This window comes from Lactuca saligna, chromosome 4 (assembly GCF_052625555.1).
Source record: "Lactuca saligna cultivar CGN05327 chromosome 4, ASM5262555v1, whole genome shotgun sequence".
In the NCBI taxonomy this organism is placed as follows: domain Eukaryota; kingdom Viridiplantae; phylum Streptophyta; class Magnoliopsida; order Asterales; family Asteraceae; genus Lactuca; species Lactuca saligna.
Window position 1 is genome coordinate 1858334 of NC_136420.1, and position 20994 is coordinate 1879327.

At 35.8% G+C, this 20994-nt stretch overlaps 3 protein-coding genes across 10 annotated transcripts; 2 read left to right on the plus strand and 1 right to left on the minus strand.

Moving 5' to 3' along the window:
• The first annotated feature begins 4572 nt into the window (after nt 1–4572).
• LOC145041032 (non-specific lipid transfer protein GPI-anchored 1-like) lies at nt 4573–6683 on the plus strand. The gene is made up of 2 exons (XM_078988927.1): nt 4573–5101; nt 6341–6683. Exons 1-2 carry the CDS (start codon nt 4750–4752, stop codon nt 6538–6540), a joined length of 552 nt encoding a protein of 183 aa, XP_078845053.1. The 5' UTR covers nt 4573–4749; the 3' UTR covers nt 6541–6683.
• A 5490-nt stretch (nt 6684–12173) lies between these two features.
• Nucleotides 12174–15021, plus strand: LOC145041033 (ranBP2-type zinc finger protein At1g67325-like). Of its 2 annotated transcripts, XM_078988929.1 has the most exons (9): nt 12174–12325; nt 12667–12712; nt 13020–13135; nt 13230–13571; nt 13642–13687; nt 13777–13886; nt 13982–14006; nt 14087–14250; nt 14726–15021. In XM_078988929.1, the coding sequence occupies exons 1-9, from the start codon at nt 12317–12319 to the stop codon at nt 14726–14728; spliced, it is 861 nt and encodes a 286-aa protein (XP_078845055.1). In that variant the 5' UTR covers nt 12174–12316; the 3' UTR covers nt 14729–15021. The 2 variants fall into 2 exon arrangements, with proteins under 2 accessions (XP_078845055.1, XP_078845054.1); XM_078988928.1 differs by lacking the exon at nt 14726–15021 and having other exon boundaries at nt 14087–14434.
• Nucleotides 15022–17084: 2063 nt separating this feature from the next.
• Nucleotides 17085–20330, minus strand: LOC145041034 (squamosa promoter-binding-like protein 12). 7 transcript variants are annotated; one of them, XM_078988933.1, is made up of 6 exons: nt 20155–20330; nt 19869–20001; nt 18394–19093; nt 18171–18307; nt 17911–18081; nt 17085–17671 (listed from the first exon to the last, which is right to left on the minus strand). In XM_078988933.1, the coding sequence occupies exons 3-6, from the start codon at nt 19020–19022 to the stop codon at nt 17301–17303; spliced, it is 1308 nt and encodes a 435-aa protein (XP_078845059.1). In that variant the 5' UTR covers nt 19023–19093; nt 19869–20001; nt 20155–20330; the 3' UTR covers nt 17085–17300. The 7 variants fall into 7 exon arrangements, with proteins under 7 accessions (XP_078845059.1, XP_078845061.1, XP_078845057.1 ...); XM_078988935.1 differs by having other exon boundaries at nt 19907–20001; nt 20150–20330; XM_078988931.1 differs by having other exon boundaries at nt 20150–20330.
• Nucleotides 20331–20994: the final 664 nt, after the last annotated feature.

Consider the following 20994-nt stretch of genomic DNA (forward strand, 5'->3'; position numbering starts at 1 on the left):
TATGACATCAAGTTCTCATGCATGCTTCTAATACTTCACCAACTTCCAAATATGGATCATATGATACTCAAAAGATCATTTGAATCCATAAAGTTGCTAACTTTATGGATCTTCTTCACTCCAACTAGCTAGAACTTAAGGAAATGGGACCAAAAGCCTAAATCTAGCCATGAAATGAAATAAAGTTTGAGTCTTGGTACTCACAAGGTTCCAACATGAAAAATATCTGATGATAATGATGCTTCCTTGCAACTCCACGACAATGAAACTTCTTTATCTTCTTTTCTTCTCCTTCAATCAAGCTAAACACCAAGAATGACCAAGGATCTCAAAGAGGGTCGTAATTAGGGTTTTCAGGATGCTAGAGTGTGAGAAAGGTTGAGGATGGGCAACCCTAGCCTCTCAATCCATTAAATACTCAAACATTAGGGTTTTGGGTCATCGGATCATGCTCACGTCGTGAGACCTCATGCCTCATGTCGTGAGACTCTAAAGATATATGTCAATTGGTCAACCATCACTCACGAGGTGACCACCATATCTCACATCGTGAACCTCTTCTAAATGGTAGAAATTCAAGAAATTAAGTACCTCATGGATCAGGATGTTACACGAGCTTGGCCGGATCTACAAAACGTTCCATGTTTCTCAGTTGCGGAAGTGTTTAATTGATGATTCTGTAGTGGTTCCTGTAACGCCCGGGTTTCGAGGCTAAGCATTTTTGATAATGTAATAGTCTATGTCAACTATTGTAACTCTTTTTGAAGTAATAAAGATGAAATATTTGAGTATTATGTGAATTATGTGTATTTATGTGCTTATTATTTAATTATAAATGTATAATTAATAAAGAATAAAAATAAGCCTCAAAATTAAAGTGTGAGATAATCCCGTTATCTCTACATAAAGTTGTAGTGGTCGAAACAAGGATTTCGGGGATATAAAGAACACCGAAATCCGAGTTATAACGAAGAAGTTATGACCCATCGGAGTTTCACGACGGAACCGGCGCGACACCGGGAAGCGTAAATAATGTACTTACGATAAAGCGACTTTTAGCCTTAGAAATCTAAATGAAAGTCGTAGGATATGTTAAACTAAGAGTGTCCATAAAAATAACGCCCAAATCTGACTTCGTATGAAGAAGTTATGAGATTTTAATGGACCAATCTTGTCCCGGTCTGTTAAAAATATAACTTTAAAAATAAAGTCAAAATCAGCCGACGGAGTCTAAATGAAAGTTGTAGAGTATGTCTCCTCCTACGCGTGGATATAAAGAACGTCAAAAACGGAGCTTGTATGAACGAGTTACAAATTATAATAGCATATTTACGTATTAAAATAAATAATATTTCATATATACGTACACACACACACACACACACACACACACATATATATATATATATATATATATATATATATATATATATATATATATATATATACACACACACACATATGTATATATCATTAGAAATGTATCGACGATGCGGTCATTATAAGACTAATGTTGAGTTATTTCGACATTAGTTTAGTACAAATATCGTTAAATCCATTTAAAATAGTATTATAGAGGGGTGTTTAGTTGCTTATATAATTAAAAGGTCATTAAGTAATTATGGAGGGTAGTTTTTAAAAATTTAATTAGTATAAATAAGAGCCTTGGGATCTCATATTTCTTACATCATTTTCTTGATTCAAGAGTCTTTCTCTCCTTATCCCCCAAACATTTCGGTCCCTCGTGATTCGACTTCTCTTTTTGTAGTTTTTAGTAGTAAGGTGAGCGCTGAAGCGCTACACGAATCTTTCTTAGAAAGATTCAACGACGAAGTTCTGCCCTTGCAGAGCTTGACTCCTAGCTAAAATCCCTTTGTAAGTAAGTTATGCTTACCCTATTTTAATATAGCTTATATTTAAAATTAATACTGTTATTATGAACATATAATAAATATTTGAGCTATTATTATGATTTATATAAGTGTCGTTATAATATCTTTTTTACTACTCGCGGTACGGGGAATCTGGTTTAAAGGGCCGCATAGGGTTGTTGGATTTCAGAAGTGCTATACGCTAAAATGGTCCTGCCCTCCGGTGTTTTATGTATGGCCCCTGTCTATACATAGTAGTTTGAAAGTATTGTTTAAACGCTTATATAATAATAATAACAATAAAACTAGTAGTTAGTCACGGTAAATATTAGACTAAAATCTAGTGGTAATAATACTAGGTTTCGTCGAAGGAAATTATTTTAATGTAAACGAAGCGTTATCCGAGTACCGAATCACCACCTTTTCAAGTGAGTGCATAATTATTTTCATCTTACACATAAATATGAAGTATTTTATATATTATGTGTTATGTGTGCATATTATCTGTATACTTGCTATCTATGCTGGATGAATGTTTTTATACAAGTTTTAAATGATTTAAAATGTATATGTATTTTATATCTACAAAAATGTTGGGGTAAAACATGGGTAAATGTAATAAGACGATGTGCGATAAAATGATGAGAGGCCTCGATGTTGTTGTTGTTGATCCAGTCATCTAGCGGAGTATAAATGACGAACACGGACTCTTCTAGACAATCCAGTGGAACGCTGGCAGGCTTGCAACCTGTAGGTGTTTGTGAACGATGTGTTCACCAGTGTACTCCATCCCCCCATGGTTGCCTTTAGGACATTTATTGCTGAGGACCCCCCTTAGCAGTAGTGTCCATCCCGATGATGATCCTTAGGATAGGTCCCTTATGATAGGTGTTTAGGGACGTAATGTGAGGATAACGGGAACGGGTAATCGGGTTATTGTTGGTCGATGAAATTAATTAACTTATTTATTATGGGTTGAAAACCATATGTGCTCACCAGGCTCCCAAGCCTGACCCACTCAGTTTTATGTATTACAGGTAGTGGCGCTCGAGCATAGTTGTGATGTGTTGGGATGAAGGATTACGGATATAGGCCTGTAGATATGAAATAATGTAGTAAGGCTTATATGGTATTGTTTATACTTATGTACTGTATCGAACATGACATCCCGAGTCTTTTAATGAAATACATTTATAAGGAAATGCTTTTGATAACTCTTTATCATATTATTGTTTTGGGACAAATTCCGCAACTCTTTTATTAAAAGGTTACTCTGATTTTAAAATAAAGTATAAACAAAACCGGTCTTTTCTGGCCGTGATTTTGGGGATGTCACAGTTCCTTTGGACGATATTCAAGTTGATGAATGCCTAAACTATGTAGAGAGACTGATCATGATTCTTGATAGGAATACGAAGACTTTTCACAATAAGGTTGTGAGCTTGGTTAATGTGCAATGGCAGCACCGAAAGGATTCAGAGTAGACATAGGAGTCCAAATGAGGAGATGAAAGAGCATTACCCGGAGCTTTTTACAGTAGCGGACTTCGAGGACGAAGTCTGATTCAATTGGGAGAGAATTGTAACACCCGCATCATCGGGTATGATTTCTAATGTTTAATTTTTCCATTTATACAATTTAGGTGCCTACAATGGGCGTAGGATAGCCTCCTATGTTGGGCAAATGCAAAAATTTCCATGCGAGGGTTTTAAATGCTCTACGCTGGGCGTAGAGATATATACGCTGGGCGTAGGAGCGTAACATCTAAACCCTAATTGAAGGGTTGTGAGCTCTATTTAAAGGCTCTAACTCCTTGAGAGCCTCCCCAAGTTCAGCCTCCACCCTCATATTCAGTAAGCTCGAAACCCTTGCCATCTTGTGAGAGTTCTTGAGCTTTAATGTGTTTTTGTATGCATTAATGAAGAATAAGTCAACTGAAGAAACTTATGTGAGCTCCAAGCTTTGTAGATCCAAACTTTGGACTTCATCATCCACCTCTATAAGGTATAAAGTCTGCATCTTGATGTTCCTTTATGATTCATCTAGTTGCCCATAAGTTTTTATGCTTTTGTCCCATAACTTTGGTCTTAATGAGTATGAACTACTCTAGACCTTATGAGCATCATTTCCAGTCATTTGGTCAGTCATAAAAATGGGAGCTTGATCACTCCCATCCATCAATGCATGAGCTCTTGAGCATTAGAGTGTTTTATGGACTTAAGGTTGGGTCTTGTGTTCTTTTTACCCATGCAAATGTGTAAAGTCAAGAGACTTTACCCCTTAGGACGTTCATTAGGTCCATATATGAGAATTGGATGGTTAGTCCTTGAGTATTAAGAGTTACATTGGACGTAATCTTGGCTAATATTGAACGTAGCCTCAGAATTCCCCATTTTGCATCGGCTCTACGTTGGGCGTAGAGGATGGTGTTACGGTGGAAGGAGGTAATGTATAACAAAAAGTAAATGTAATGAACTTATAAAACTTAGCAAAAAGACACGGAGGATATGTAGGGGGGGTTGGTTGCAAGAGAAAGGAGGGAGAATTTGCCGACTGTGCAAGGTGTTGATGTCGGTGCGTTTGAAATTGAATTATAAAATTGTGATTGTGACGATTTCCGTTACGATTGCCATCGAGTAGCGAACCGTTATCCCTAATTCCACGAACCAAAACTCATTAAACGCAACCAGACAAGTGCGCCTCCCTGCATCTGCCATCACCATACTTTTCCTCGCAGACATTAACTCCATAGTTCACACCTCACACCCAACTGCCCCTCATTAATCACCAGCCCCAACCCCAACCTCAATCCTAATCCTGTCTCCATTTCAACTATAAATCCTCAAAAAACACAAAGCTACTATCAGTACTTTTCACAATGGCGATGAGAAATTACTGTTTGAGCTTGTTTACGGTGGTTTGTATCGTGATATGCGGGAGCGGAATCGGTGGTTCGGCGCAGTCGTTAGCCGACCAGTGTGCTTCGAAGCTACCGGAGGTGATGACATGTGTTGCGTTTGCGTCAGGGAAAGAGTCGACGCCGCAGAAGAAGTGTTGTGATTCGGTGACGGAGATGAAAGAGAGTAATCCGGCGTGTTTGTGTTTTCTGATACAGCAGATCCATAACGGAACCAATCCGGCGCTTAAGTCCATGAATATTCAAGAGGCTCGTCTTCTTCAGCTGCCTTCTGCTTGTAAAATTGCTGGTGCAAGTATCAGCGATTGTCCAAGTAATTTATCCGTCCTTCTCTACTACTTTTACCTTTCGTTTTTTATCTCAGCATTTTATTTTATTGATGAACAATGAAACAGTATCTAATTATATTCACTCTTAACACACACATGAATGCACAAATTACACCAAAAACGTAGAGTGACGATATTGATTTTGAATATATCTTTACATAATTGAAGCGCTAAACCGATCAAGTACCTCGACAATGTAAAAAAATAAGGTAATTATTATTATTCAGTTTTCCAAATTAGTTTCATTCTTTTGAGACTGATCTGATCTGATATCGTGGGTGGAATAATTTTCGATGGATCAAGTTTGAATCATGTTAATTTTATTATCAATCACTCGCTGCACCATATATATCACAACGATACCAATTTTTCCCAAATTCTGTGATCTATATGGGTGTGCATGCATGGACCTTCTTTAATCTTGTATATATTTTGGGTTGTTATACTCCTCCGTGCATGGTAAAAATTGGAAAGGAATATAAAATTTGAAGTGTCCAGTTACAAAATTTTATGCTCCATTGTTTAAAAAAGAAGGGTAAAATAAAACTCAACGAAACCGACAAGTGAACGTTTATGAGATTTAATGTGGATATACATGAACATGATATCAGTTGCATATATGTACTGAAAGTAGGACTAGTGAGCAATTTGACAAAGTCTGAAGGTTGGTAGTGGTTGTAGATCTTAATTGAATTTATTATAGCTCTAGGCTATATATAGCTATATATACCCCATTTATACCTCACATCACATCAACTTTATCTTTATTTCTTACGCCTTTCAAAAATAGAAAAATCTTTTTAGCTTTTTCCATAAAAATTAGCCAAATATTTAAGAAATATCTTAAATAATCATCAATTTTGCAGGGTAAACTCTGAAATACTGAAAACACTGCGAAATGCCTAATACAATGTTGTTTCGAAAAAAAGATAACATTATGGATTGTGAAACCACAAAAAAAAATCAGTAGAGCGGCTCTTTTTTGAACTACAAAGTCTTGGATTGAAACATATTTTGAAAAGAAATTTATGGTAAAAATGAACCCAATGTGGAAAAAATTGTTTTTATATATGGAGCCAGTGTCCAAATTTTTTAAAATTTGGCTATTGTTTTTATGTTTTGTCTTTTTTTTTTTTTTTTTTAATTATAGTTTGTTACAGTATGATAGTAATTAAACTAGTTTTTAAGTAACTTAATTTTGTTTTCATTGATCTGGCATGCAGAGCTGTTAAAGTTACCACCAAATTCACCTGACGCAGCAATCTTCAGTAATGTAACTACTACACCCACCACTTCTCCAACAGCAGGAGGAACGACGTCGTCAACATCTACATCCCCTTCACATGGGTTCAAGTATGAAGCACCCATGTTCCTAGGATCCGCCATTGTTTCTCTACTCATGTTTTATGTTAATTTATATTAAATAAACGGTTTTAATTTGAGATAAGCTCATGATCTGTGTCGGATTTTGTTTTTATGCATACCAGAAACATTTTTATATCTTTTATTGAGGTTGTAGTAATTTATTATGTTGTACTTGATCAATAGCTTCAAGAATTTTTTTTATATTCCAAGTAATATTAAAAAGACAGGTACAATTATAATATAATTTTTTTGGACTTGGAAATTGATAACAAAGTTTGTTGTAGATTACACCACACGCTAGTCAAACATACGTATCTGCACCTCATCTAGGCTGTCCACATGGTCTACCTACACCATGTATTGACTACCCACAACAAGTAGCGACCCGTTCCCACCAGCTAACCCCTATCTAGATATATTTATTTGGTCATTTAGTGAACCTTTTTTTATTTTTAAGGAAAAGACAGTGTAATATGAATTTTTTATTTTGTTTATATTTAGGTTTATAATGACATTAAATACATCATTCTATCTTTTTTTTGTTTCATTTTTTTAATTAAATGTAATTCAAAAGATATATTAAAAACATATAATTTTTTTAAATACTATTATACAAATAAGCGATTTAATAATAATAATAATTTAAATAAATTAAATTATTTAATTAATTAGGAAATATAAATCTAAGATTTAATTTGTCATTTTAGAAACTATACATGTTAATGGATTTCTGATTAGGAGTGTTTTCTATCAATGAACCTCACTCAGTGATCAAAGTTGTCAAGTGTTTTCTTCCCCAGCAAAAAACAAAATCAGCTTGCATGAGCTCTTTTTCTCAGTTTCGATCCTTCAAGTGAGCAATCCAACCCCATTGGTCATTTCGATTCGTGATGCTCACCACTGAAGGCCACTAGCGCGGAGGACCACGATGGTTCGGGCTTTTATGCACGAACCACAGTCGTGGTCAGCCAGACCACAAGACTCACTGTGCACTACAAGAAAATTTCAATTTAGCTATGAAAAAATTCCATAGCAAAAAGCTAAAATTTCGTAGCTAAATTTGCTACACAAACTTTCAATTAGACTTCATTGCTATATTTCTTGTAGCAAAACATTTAGCTACTGAATTATAATTCTGTAGCAATTTTGCTATGAGAGTTTCTTCGATATCTATTTCGTTGCAATTTAAGTTCCATAACATTTTCGTTGCAAATTCTGCAACAATTTTTCTGTAACAAATTTCGTAGCAATGTTTTTGTAGCAAATCCACAATGAATTTTCCATAGCTAATTATGTAACAATTTTTCCGTACCAAGTTTTTCGTAGCATTTTTCCGTAGTAAATTTCGTAGAAATTTTTTCGTAGCCAATTTCATAACAATTTTTCAATAGCCAATTCGGTAGTAATATTTCTGTAGCAAATTCCATAGCGATTATTCCATAGCAATTTTTCTATAGCCAATTTCGTAGCAATTTTTCTATACCATTATTCAATAAAATTCAGTTATTCAATTCGACTAGTTACATCAATTTATAAAAATACAATTAATATAAAACCAATAGTGACAAGTATTTCTATAAAAACTAAAAAAATATACCCAATACATCAAAAAGATACATATTTCAAAATCAAAAGTCGCTACAAATTAAACATAAAACGTTATTTGATACATAAAATTCTATCATTGTTTAATAATAGTTTTGACCTAGTCACTCAAAGTGTTAAATAACATTCATTGTTTGTGCAAGTTGTTCTTTAAAGTTTGTTTGAGCATCCACATTTTTCTATTGAATCTTCATATTCTTTTATTGAGCATGCTTATATTTTTGTTGAACATCCTCATATTTATGTTTAATATCCTCATATTGTTTGCGTTGCATCTTAACTAACTTCTTCAGTTTTTTCAACCTCGACTTTTGTCTTGGTACGCTCTTTACCGGCTTTATTATCCGGCAAACATACGTTTCTGAAGAACCCTTTACTAGAACGAATGCACTTGCCATATGAGCCAAATCCATATAATCTCCTTTTTATAATCATGTCCTCCAACACCATCATAAAATAGTTGGTCCCTATTGTAACAACCCAATTTTCACGTCTAAAAATTTTTGTTTTAAAAACATTACTTAGAAAAACACCAACAGTTAAAAACATTGTTTAATCAAACCATAACACAACGTAGACCATGTTTAAAAGTGAAGTCATACAACCCATCAAAATATCAGAGTACAACTCCTAGAGAATCTCGTAAATGCGGAAACCAATGTGTGTGCATGATGTGCCGCTACCGCGCCAGCTCCTTCCCCTTTGAAGAAGAGGTACCTGAAACCAAAACTGTAAACCGTAAGCACAAAGCTTAGTGAGTTCCCCCATCGTACCACATACCATACAAACACATAACATACATGTTGTCAGGCTATTCTGGGGTGCCTGACTACCCGGTACGGCCATTCTGGGGTGCCGACCTACCCATACGGCCATTTTGGGGTGCCGTCCTACCCGTGTCAAGCCATTATGGGGTGCTGACTACGCATGTCAAGCCATTCTGGGGTGCTGACTACCCATCGGTCCTAACAACTGATCATCGGGGACTGGTCCCCTCCTACTACCTCTATCGCATAACATAACAGGCCAGCATGCAAACATATCATCACATACTGTCAGACATTTCTGGGGTGTCTGACTACCCTTCGGTCCTAACAACCGAACTCTACTACTATCACATATAACGTATCATGCTAGCATATAACATAAAGGTAGTAGCAACCAAGATGATATCACAAAGACAATCATCTAACATACGACTCCTATTGGTGGGCCGACATTGTGGCCGTAGACCCACCGCTACTGGAAGGTAACTCACCTCAAAGTAGCTGCTGAACTGATCGGGAACTGATTGACTGCTGCTGCTACTGCTCCGGAAATCCTCCGGCTGCGATTCCCACAACATACTCAATCAAACACTGGTAACTGTCCTTTGGGTAAAATGACCATTTTACCCCTGGTCAAGCCCTAAGTCAAAGTCAGAGTCAACTTTCAGTCGACCCGACTCGCCGAGTTGGCTCTCCAACTCACCGAGTCCCTATCCAGACGATTGTCCTGAGTCCCGTTTCTACTAGTCGAGTTAGGCTATGACTCGACGAGTTCTTCTTCTAAACTGATATTCAAGTCCTTCATCCTACTCGCCGAGTTGTAAGAACAACTCGTCGAGTTCATCTTCATCCGATGAACACTTATGCAGAGACTCGCCGAGTTGTATGAACAGCTCGCCGAGTCTGTTCTTGATCTAAGGAGATTGCCTTGAACTCGCCGAGTCAGGGAATCGACTCGCCGAGTTCCTCCATAGATGAGTTCAACTGCCAACTCACTGAGTCACACCCCGCGACTCACTGCACACTCGACACTACGAAAAGGGGACAAACTCGGAGACTCGCGAGCAGACTCGCCGAGTCACATGAGCGACTCGCCGAGTCGTTGCCATGCACCCACTAAATACACAGATTTGCTCGATTCCAGTCCATGTCATTCACAGATCTGGACTTCTAGAACACGAATCACACGTACAGTTTCCAACTTTACGTGTAGATATTCACCCATGAGGGTTTTAGGGTTCAAAATGTACTCAAGAGGGTAGATCTAGGGTCTTCATGCAATGAGGGTCCATAAAGGCAACAGATCTGAGCTCCTGGAGCTCAACCATGCCTAGATCTAAGGGCCAATCAGCCTATTACGAGATAATTTGCACATACAACTTGGGGATTGGCTCAAGAATGACTTACATGAAGTAATAAGCATAGAAACAGGGGAAAGACGGATTATACCTCAAAAGAACTGCGGAAAGAGTGCAAGGATGCCTGGATTCCTTCCCTTCCTCTTGATCTACTTCCCCTTTTTGCCTCAAAACCTTCAAGGACACACACAAAAGCCTCAAACTCTCAAGGAACAAGCTTAGAACGAGAGTTGGGAGCTCTGGGGGTGAATGGGGGCTGGCCTGGGGCGGATATGCTGTTTAAATAGGGTGCAAACCCCTGAAACTTAGGGTTTCATCCAACAGCGGTGACTCGTCGAGTCGCCAACTTAAACATGTCCAGGGTCCCGTCCTTACTCGGCGAGTCTGACCTATGACTCGCTGAGTCCAAGGCAAAAAGAAAGAGAATACTCAAATAAGATTTACGTACTAGGAACCAGGTGCTACACCTATCATTAAAGTAGATTGCTATGATAATAAACCAGATGAAAATAGATTATTATTTTTACATTTAGGCTTAGCCCTTTCAAATTGAAAACTAGCAACTTACTTTTATGCTTAACCCTTTTAAAAATCAAAATGGAACTAGATTGTTATGAAACAAAATAAAATGAGAGTAGAATGCTATTTTTTACATTTAGACACTTTTGACCATTAGAAAACACACACTTTTAGTAATTTTGACATTTCTAAATATATAATATTATATGGAAAAACAAACTTGAGTTTTTTTTTTCCACCTTTTATGCTGAAGGCCCTGGATTCAAGGGTAATTTGCCAACCGCTTGGTTTGTAGATACATGTTACAAGAACAAAATCCTTAGAAAATAAAATAATAAATAAATAATTGAAGACTAGAAGAAATACTTACTCCATCCTCTGGAATTGGAACCTGAACCAATTTAAGGGTACTTCAAATTTGTCAAATCAAAGACATAGTCAAACTAATAACCTGAAATATATACACCGAAAAATCTATCATAAATATATCTTTAAGGGTATATAAGTTAATAATGATGAATAATGACAATAAACTGGTCATATTGTGAAATTATATAATAAAGAATAAAACAAATCACTACAATATCCTTAATTTTTCGATATTAAGGGAAAAGTTGGTATGACGAATCGCAGAAGGAATGGAACAATTCATTCCAATAGGAATGAAGAAAAGCGGTTTGTATTGTCTGATAGAAAAGAATGGACCATTCTTGAATGATCAATTTTTAAAAAAAAAAAATTATGATCTTTAGAATACTTATATTCCATAAATCTTACCTAACTGTTTTCTATTGGATAATACTTATGTTCCATAAATCTTACCTAATTGTTTCCTATTGGATCAACTATAATACCATACAAGCAATATAGATTACCTTAGGTATTTGTTAAACTATATCACATGTTACATAAAACAAGAATGTGAAACTAAGAACATGATCCGGTACTAATTCGATCTACATAGTGTAAAAGCAATTAAAACTTGGAAAACTAGATATTTCAGAGGTATCAAATATGTCTTGGACATGGATGTTAACAAATGTTAAGAATCTCTAACGAACTTGAAGGAGAATACGATTGATACGAAAAAGATTAAATTTAAACAAACTGCATTGGTTTAATTGTTTTATACATAAATCCCAGTATTCAATACTTTTTATAAGCTCAGAAGCATAAAAATATAAAATTTCAGTTTATAATAGAGTCAAATACTAACACGGAACTGATATATTACCGTTTGATCAAAAGTCAAAACAATTATAAATTTCAACAAATGATGAACTAGAATGATTCGATCATAAATTAGATGAAATGGCTAAAAAGCATTGTAAAATGTAATTGGATCGGACTTTGGATGTTGTGAAGTATGAACTTATGATTGGGTGCCGGGCTTTTCCTTAGCAAAATTGGGCTTCAAATATATTTTCACACCCTGGGTCCCTGATCCCTGGCCCTGGTTGAGTCAGTTCAGTGGTTGGCTGGTTTATCACAAACACAAACACTCCGCTTCTCGCCTCTCTCCGGATCTCGTCTGCTTTTTCACGGTCGATTCGACGAATTTCTCCTCCAGCCGTCGCCATTCGCCATGTCTCAAGTAAAATCATTCTCTAAGCCTGCCTAATTAGATTGATTTATTATCTATTAATCTTTTTTCTTCATTCCAACTCTTGTTTTGTTTGATTTGTATCACCTTTCTCCTTCACCGGACATGGAAAATAGGGTTTGGTTATGAAATTTGATGTTCTTTACCTGCCAACAAACATTTCGAACTCTATCTGTTTTATACGTTATCGAATTTATGCACTCCAGTCCTTATCATCGCTTTCATCATTGATCTAACATGGATCATAAATTCATAAGGGTTTCTCCTCAAGTACTTATTTGTATACCTTGTTAATAATAATAATAATAATTTGCATTATCTTCTGGTTTTAGATGGATAACAGAAACTCCTCCGCCGTCAAAAGAGCTAGAACCGATGGTATGCTCAGTTCATAATCTATCATGCTAATTGCTTTTTAGTTTATTGTTCTTCACTTAATTCTGTTAGCCGTTTCTGTATTGATTGACCAGCTAGCTTGGTTTAAACTTTGAACAAATGTTTCTCCAATATATATTAAATTTGAGCTCCAAGATCCACCCGCAGTTTTTAAGCTCCTATCTTTTTGAAAAAAAAGAAACCTTCTACTTTGAGATGCAAGTTTCATCCCTGTATTCACAGTTGTTTCAACATTGTGATGAATCCTAAATTCTGGTCTGTATTGGATGTGTATAATATATGATTTCAGGTGGTCGTAGGGAAGATGACTGGACCTGTCCCAGCTGTGGGAATGTCAACTTCTCTTTTAGGACAACTTGCAATATGCGCAACTGTACGCAGCCTAGACCAGCTGATCATAATTCAGTAAGTTACTTACTAAACAGTAAACACATTCTACAAGTAGAAACTGTTGTTTATGGCATCAAACTAAAGAGGTAAAAGAGTTGTTGATTTGCAGAAATCTGCTCCAAGGCAAATGCTGACACCACAGGGGCATGGGCATGGGCATGGGCATGGCTACTCTTCATCATCTCCTTATGCAAATTCTGGTGCACCATCATCAATGTACATGCCTTATGGCTCATCTTTATTCAATGGAACCTCTATGTCTCCTTATGATGTCCCATTATCTGGTGGCTCCGCCTATTACAACTATAACAACCACCGCCTTTCTGGCGGAGGAAACCCTTATCGACCCATGCACCTCTCTGCCCCCTCGTATCCTGGTGGGCCCATCATAGGGAACGGCATGTATGGTGTACCTCAGTTGATGGATCGATACGGTCTAGGGTTGCCCATGGTATGTGTTGAAATCTTTAATTTTTCTAAAATACAAAATTTTATTTATGATAATGTTTATATCATCTTAGGGACCACGACCTGGATTTTTCCCAGAAGAGACACCTCAAAAGAAAGGTATGTTATACTTATAATTGTGTGTGATGATGAAACAATATTTTTTTTTTTTTTTTTTTTAAATGTTCTTATTTTACTTGGAAATTCAGATGGTACACGAGAAAATGACTGGGCATGCCCAAAATGTGGAAATGTGAATTTCTCTTTTAGAACAGTTTGTAACATGAGGAAATGCAATACACCTAAGCCAGGATCTCAGGTTTTTGACAAATCTTATATTTTTTACATATAAGATATATATAATGTCTCCTGACTATTTAATTAATTTTTATTAAATGGTGGGTTAATATGCAGGGTGGAAAGTCAGGCAAGAGTTCAAGTAAGTAATACATACATATGTATACTACGGATACATTTGGTTGGATATATGTTTTATATATTTATTGTTTTGTGAAACAGATATGCCTGAGGGGAGCTGGAAGTGTGAGAAATGTAACAACATAAATTATCCGTTTAGGACAAAATGTAACAGACAGAACTGTGATGCTGAAAAACCATCAGAATCCCAAAATTTCCCTGAAGAAGAAGAGGAAGAAGAAGAAGAAGTAGAAGGCAATGATCAGGTCTGTTTTGTCAGATGCTTAATCCAGTTGTTCTTTTGGTTAAATAAAGCGGTTTTATTTTTGGTACTATACTATACTATGAATGTAAAGCGAAAATTGTTGCTAGTCATTTTTTACCCTTTACCATTTCTGTTTCTCTGATCTGCTTTTAATCTTGCTTGGCGAGTAACTTGCATTTTTGGTCCCTGAAAGTTTTCTTTTGCAATTTTTGTCGCCTTTTTTTTGTTCCAATTCCAAGTAAAATAACTAGAGTTTTGGTCCTGTCCCTGAGTATGGATGATTGTGGTCTGAAAAAGCATAGTCATATATATATATATATATATATATATATATATATATATATATATATATATATATATTACTTGGAACAAGGAGCAAAAAGGACGAAAATTGCAAAAAGCAAGCGGGTAAAAATGTAATTTACTGATATGTGATGTGAGTGGTGATCCTTCTGACTTAATAATTTTTGTTCCAGTGAGTAGGTCAAGAGTTGCTCAGTCTCAGTATGGGTCGGGTCGGGTCGGGTCGGGTCTGAAAGTGAGTCATTCTCATTCATGTCGTGTTCCTTCCTTCCTGTTGCTGCGGTTATGTTATTGAGTTTCAGTTACTGTGGTTTGTGTTTTGTTAAATTCTTATAGTTTATTTATTTATATATAAAACCCTGAAGTTTATGGTCTTAACAAACTGATTCAGTTGTTTGGGTGGGGGTAAGAGGTGGCTGGATGTGTATACTTGTTATTACTATTATTATTATTGTTGATTCTGCATTAACAGTTAGGGTTGTCTTTGTCTTTATTAGGTGTCTGTTTTTGGTACACAGTGGTGTATGTGTTTGTTGGACCACGGTTAACCCTAGACTAAATGACGTAGTGGTCCCCACCCCAAGCAGAGCTTTAGCTTTCTTTTTGCTGGAAAGCTGCTCAAGTTTTTGTCATGTGCGTCGGTGCTGCTGTTAATTTGATAGATAGTTCATCAGGGACCTATCAATTACTCATAACTATCTAACCTGGTCTTTGTTTATAGTGTAGCCTACGGAGGGACATTAATATATATATATATATATATATATATATATATATATATATATATATATATATATATATATATATATATATATATATATATATATATAAAACAAAATCTTTTAATATTTATTTTCTACACATTTTGACCCGTGTAATTGTTTTGTTGATATCCAAAAGTAAACCAAAAGGACGGCTGTTATGCTTGGCACATTTGCTTGGTTGACTGGCTGTGGCTGAAATGAACGCTGATAAACTTTGGTTTCTACTCGCCTCGGTATTAATAGGGTGCACATGGTTAGGTTTTACGCTTTTCACTAAAACCAAAACCAAACCAAAATTAGTTTGACTTGGAAAACCCCTTGGGTTTGGTTTCACTTGCCTTTTCTTTTCGCCTCTATTAACCATACATTTACAAGTTAATGAAAAAACTAATTTACTAAAAATCTCTAGATTTTTTTTAGAACAGCAGCATAAAAATCTCTAGATTATATATATTTACAAGTGAATATGTGGCTGTCATATAAAGGCATCTAAATTGATTTTATTTTGATTAAAAAATATAATTTTCTTTCAATGTTAGCTGCTTCTTATTGCTTTTAAAATCATATTATTTTTCATTTTGGAATTTATCACTAACATCTATGTAATTCGAATGTATGTGTTTTTTATTAGACCTCTAGAAGGAGTTTCATAACTTCTTCTAACATTTATCTTATGTATACTTGTATTGTTTTTTTGATGGATTAAGAGTATATATATATATATATATATATATATATATATATATATATATATATATATATATATATAGTGAAACTCAAATAAAAACAATAAATAGTATGAAAACATAAAAACATTATGTTTATATTATTATTATTATTTTGCAATGAACGTTATATTTGTATTGTTGAAATAAATTTAATATTAATATTAACTTTTGATTATCCATATATTAATTATAATCTCATTATTCGGTTATAAATTTATTTATGTGTATTTTTATAGTAAATTTTAATTTTAGTTTTAACCCGTAAGGTTTTATTTATTCATTGTTAGAATACTAATATAAAAATATACATATAAAATTCATTGCAGAATAATATCATGTACTTCTAATTCCACATATGTGTATGATGAAGTTTGAATCCTCAACCTCAAGGAAAAAAAAACAACCCTGGATGCAGTTAAATAGAAGCCCTTTGGTAATTTTAACTGTATAGATGCTCTACATATGTTAAAAGAGTAGAATTCTGAATCAAAGAAAAGTTTGAAAGACCAAAATCATACTTTAGAAAGCTTGATGATGGGTTTGGTCTAAAAATCAAAGCTGTGGTTTAGTTTGTTGACCCAAACCAAACTAAAGAGGTATCAGGTATGAACACAAAAAGTTGTTGCAAAATTATTAATCCAAAGTCTTTTTTTTTTTTTTTTTTAATAAAAAAAGCTACTAAAACCTATAGTCATGCCAATTCCAAGGTTTGGCCTTTTCATTTAAGACAAATTAAGTATTGATAGGCCGTCGATATCAAAGGTCCGTCTGAAACAGCTTGCTTGCAGCCCTCATACAACAACTCAAGATCAAGGACCACCACATTACATTGTTAGGGTGGTCACTACCCTACCACTCTTTCTTACCATCATCGTCATTCATCGTCTTCAATAAGTGAATTTTTAGCACCTACCCCCACCCCATACTCTTCACCTCATGGCTCATGTACTTGGAGCCATGTATTTATGACGATGTACATATATAACATATGATAACATACACCATAGGTACAGTCGGTAAGTGGCCCCCACCCACAGAACTAAAAAAACTCCAAACAATAACCATGGATGGATATAATAGCAGCAAGTAAAATCCCATACATCAACATTATACTACACTACACGTGTCAAGAAATGCAAAATGAATACAAGCAAAACATATGTGAATAGACAGTTGTACGGAACCCCACCCCTGCTGACTTTGTTATTAATAAGGGCAGGGCAAGGCATGGGAAGCCCTAAGAATGAGCAGAGCACCTAAACAAGTTTAAATTTGGATATGGAAGAATCATCATAGATTTCATCCATTGGAATTGGATTGGAATAGAAGCGATTAAAAAGCTGAAAGTCTTGGAATTGAGTGGTGGAAATGGAATTGCTTGTTTTGGCGGCGGCATCAATGGGCGGCTCAGGCTGCCGCCAGTATTCCTCCTCCGGTGGCAGTTGGGGAACAGACTGCATCCCATGTTGGATTGGATTGCCGGTGCCCATGTGCGTGTGATTGTGATGCTGCTCCACCGCAGCTAAATCCGACTCGTATACACCCCACGTGTTGTTTGACAGAAGAGAGAGAGCACGACGAATATCGAGCGCGTCTACATTTGGAGGACTCAATGACTCCTTAAAACCTGCAACATTTTTTATAATTAAAACTTATGTTTTAATGTTTAGGCCTCCGTTCCAAGTAATATCACTCTGACTCTATATATACTTTTTGCACATTCGGTCCCAAAAAGCTCTCTTGAATATAATTAAAACTTATATTTTACTTGGAACAGAGACAACAAAAAAAAAAAAAAAAAAAAAAAAAACACTGGGGAAAAAGTTATAATTTAGTCTTAAATTTTAAAAAAAATGTAAATCAAACCTTGATCAAGAGCCTCGACTCTGGTGGCTTTCAATGGCACGGACCTATTGAAACCAATAGTAGTAGGCATGTTGACAGATGAATTTTCCCATGTTGAACTTACAGCAGGCGGTCTACTTTGAACCAGAGGCCCACCATTGTTTAAAACGAAACTCAAATTTTGTCTCCCACCTAAAAACCATTTTCAATATCATCTATAAAATCAACCAAAACGAAAACGATAATTAAAAAAAACAAAAAAAAAAAAGCATGAGATGTACCATAAAATGATGAAGACATGTTTGTTGAATTGAATTGAATGGTCTCCTGCTGTGGTTTCCTGCGCCTTGCATTGTGATCGGAAAGACGCCTGCGACAGCTTCGCTTCCTCTCATCGAATTCCGACAAACCATGAAATCTGTGCATGCAAATCAATGATTGAAATAAGAAAATTTTATCAGACGAAATGGACCCCGGAATGGAATTGTGAATTTCATCCATCACCTGCTACACTGTTGGCAAAAGCGGCGTTCAAGGGTACCGACTACAACTTTGGGAGATTTGGAATGACTTTCACAAACTCGATGTTTCCGATGATATTCTTTGGCAGATGAGAGATCAAGATTGCATCCTTCAACCTGACAGCGTGGGGTAGGGGTCGCTTGGGAATATGATGATGATGATGATTTGACTTTCTTGACTGTAGAAACCGATGAAATAGGTATATCAGAGAAAGATGATGTTTTTGAGTTGTTGTTCTCAAAGTATGTCCTTTTCCCGAGTTTTAAACCGATGAAGGGTTCGCCAGAGCTAACTGATGGCGGAGGCGACTCAAATTCTTTCTTCGAAGAGTTGGGAAAGCCTGCGAAACCCTGGAATGGGAATTTGGAAACTCTGATTCCGATTCCGTTTCCGTTTCCATTTCCGTCCTTGAATGATGATTCGGTTGAAGCCGATATGGAGCTGTTCCCCATGTCAGAGGCGGAGCCTCCGCTGCCACCAACAACACCGGAAAGATTAAAAGATCCATCCACATCCTCTTCGTAGTTGGTGTGTAGCTTTTTAGGGCTTGCCATAACTTTTGAGCTGAATATTTCATGGTTTTCCCAGTCCCACTTTGTATTCCACTCCATGTCTGGAAACTAATTCCTCTGTTTTCACTTGGCCCTCTGAATATTTCATGGAATGCAAATACCTTTTATATCTGCAAAACAATTAAAACATTTAAATTCAATTATGAATCCCTCAAAGTCTTGACTCAAGCCCAATAATTGAAATACATGGAAGAAAACTTTTTGCCATACAGACAGCATATGCCAAGTACACAGTAAAGAGGACCCCAACAGTAGTAGTGATTTATAGATGTTCATTCAGTTACAGAGAGCCCACACAATTTGGATCTTTGTCCCTGGAATCTAGCTACAAAACAACTTTTTCAACTATACAGATGATGATACTATTACTATGAATGACTTTTCGTTACAAATAACTCATTATTTATAGATATTCTTGTTTTCTAATCTATCTAAAAATCGCTCATTCTTGCAAACCGTATAGCTTTTGTTCCAAACAAAAAAGGCAATTTCATTAAAAAGGTCATCAATCAATGTTAGTAAATGAAACAAGAAGAAACATCGTTTCTTTTCTCCCGGCATGATAATAGTAAATTAAAGTTGCATGAAAATAATGATGTCCCCAATTAAAATGCGAAAAAGGGCAAGCGGAGTCGATGAGGATCGTTCCCCACATGACGTGGAAATGTCATTTTCACTTTCACAGTAGAGATGTAAAGGTAATAAAAAGAGTGAGTTATAGAAAAAAAAATTATTTGCTTTTCCCAAGCACAAATCTATCTATCCATCTAACCAGTTCATTCGTTCATTCGCTTTTCCAAAACCAAAGTATTAAAGAAACTAGTTTACTATCATTATTCTTCCTATCTTTGGATATTTTCAGATCAAAAATCAAACAGCACTTACTTCACCCAAACCGGAAACTATAATCATTAAAAACACACCGTTGAATCGCTTCCCCTTTTCAAACCACACAACTGTTCATACTAAATCCGAACAGCTAGGGTTTCCGCAATCGAAAACACCCACCAAACTTCAACTGTACAGAAATCAGAATTAAGATATCATCTTCAAATCTGTTTCGTACTCCACATCTATAACCAGTTGCAAAAAATTTATATGGAAATAAAGCAAAAAAGTAAGGTTGCTCATTTAGGAATATGTATGTATAAATATAGCAATAATACCTTACCGATCGCAGTTAGAGCCTGCAACATCTCAGAAAATGAGGGAAAATCAGCAGATTTTTACCATACCGAATGAAGAAAGGTAGAGAGAGTAGACAGAGAGAAAGAGAGAGACTATAATAATGTGGACAGAGAGAGAGAGAGAGAGAGGGGATACTTAGAGCTTTTTTACTAGGTGTTTGAGGAGAGAGAGTACCAAGTGCCTTTTTACTAGGTGTGTGAATATGTGAGTGGGGAAGAGAAAAGCTTAGGGTGTGTATGGTAAAAGTAGCTGTTAGCTGAAAGCGGGTAGCGGTTAGCTGGTAGTGGGTAGTTGGTAGCGTGTAGTTGGTAGCTGGTAGCGGGAAGCTATATCTTTTATTTGTTATATGAATGTTTGGCAAAAGTAGCTGGAAGCTTTTGAAATATATAAAATTACATAAAAGGACAATTTATTAAAAATAAAAAAATATATAAATATATTTTTAAGGGTAATTATGGAAATTGATTTCAAAAGCTCCGGAGCGTTTTGTTAAAAGCTAGATGAAATATCTTTTAGAATCGGAGCGTTTTGTTAAAACTAAAAGCTAAACGTTCGTACTGCCAAACGAAGCTTTTTGTTTAAACTATAGCGTTTTGTCAAAAGCTAAAAGCTAGAAGCTCCCAAACACTTCCAAAAGCTCCATACCAAACACGCCCTTAATGAAAAGGAAACTTTTCAGTTTGGACCCCTGCAAAAATATAATGAACAGTAAACGTCCTTTAAAAAACCAACACAAAATTCGATTTATTTTGGTGTGTTGATGCAGGCTGGTTCATTTGTTTTTTTTTCATAACACTATTTTACTATTTTTACCATCTTTTGA

What these genes read in the sequence shown, in the direction of transcription:
- LOC145041034 (XM_078988934.1), bottom strand. Translation starts at nt 19,022, where the DNA reads ATGGAGTGGAATACAAAGTGGGACTGGGAAAACCATGAAATATTCAGC. An exon ending in TTTTGCCAACAGTGTAGCAG is followed by an intron (nt 18,308 to 18,393) that starts GTGATGGATGAA and finishes TTGCATGCACAG; the next exon opens with ATTTCATGGTTTGTCGGAAT. An exon ending in AGTCGAGGCTCTTGATCAAG is followed by an intron (nt 17,672 to 17,910) that starts GTTTGATTTACA and finishes AAAATGTTGCAG; the next exon opens with GTTTTAAGGAGTCATTGAGT.
- LOC145041033 (XM_078988928.1), top strand. An exon ending in CAAAAGAGCTAGAACCGATG is followed by an intron (nt 12,713 to 13,019) that starts GTATGCTCAGTT and finishes ATATGATTTCAG; the next exon opens with GTGGTCGTAGGGAAGATGAC. An exon ending in AAAGTCAGGCAAGAGTTCAA is followed by an intron (nt 14,007 to 14,086) that starts GTAAGTAATACA and finishes TTTGTGAAACAG; the next exon opens with ATATGCCTGAGGGGAGCTGG.
- LOC145041032 (XM_078988927.1), top strand. Translation starts at nt 4,750, where the DNA reads ATGGCGATGAGAAATTACTGTTTGAGCTTGTTTACGGTGGTTTGTATC. An exon ending in AAGTATCAGCGATTGTCCAA is followed by an intron (nt 5,102 to 6,340) that starts GTAATTTATCCG and finishes TCTGGCATGCAG; the next exon opens with AGCTGTTAAAGTTACCACCA.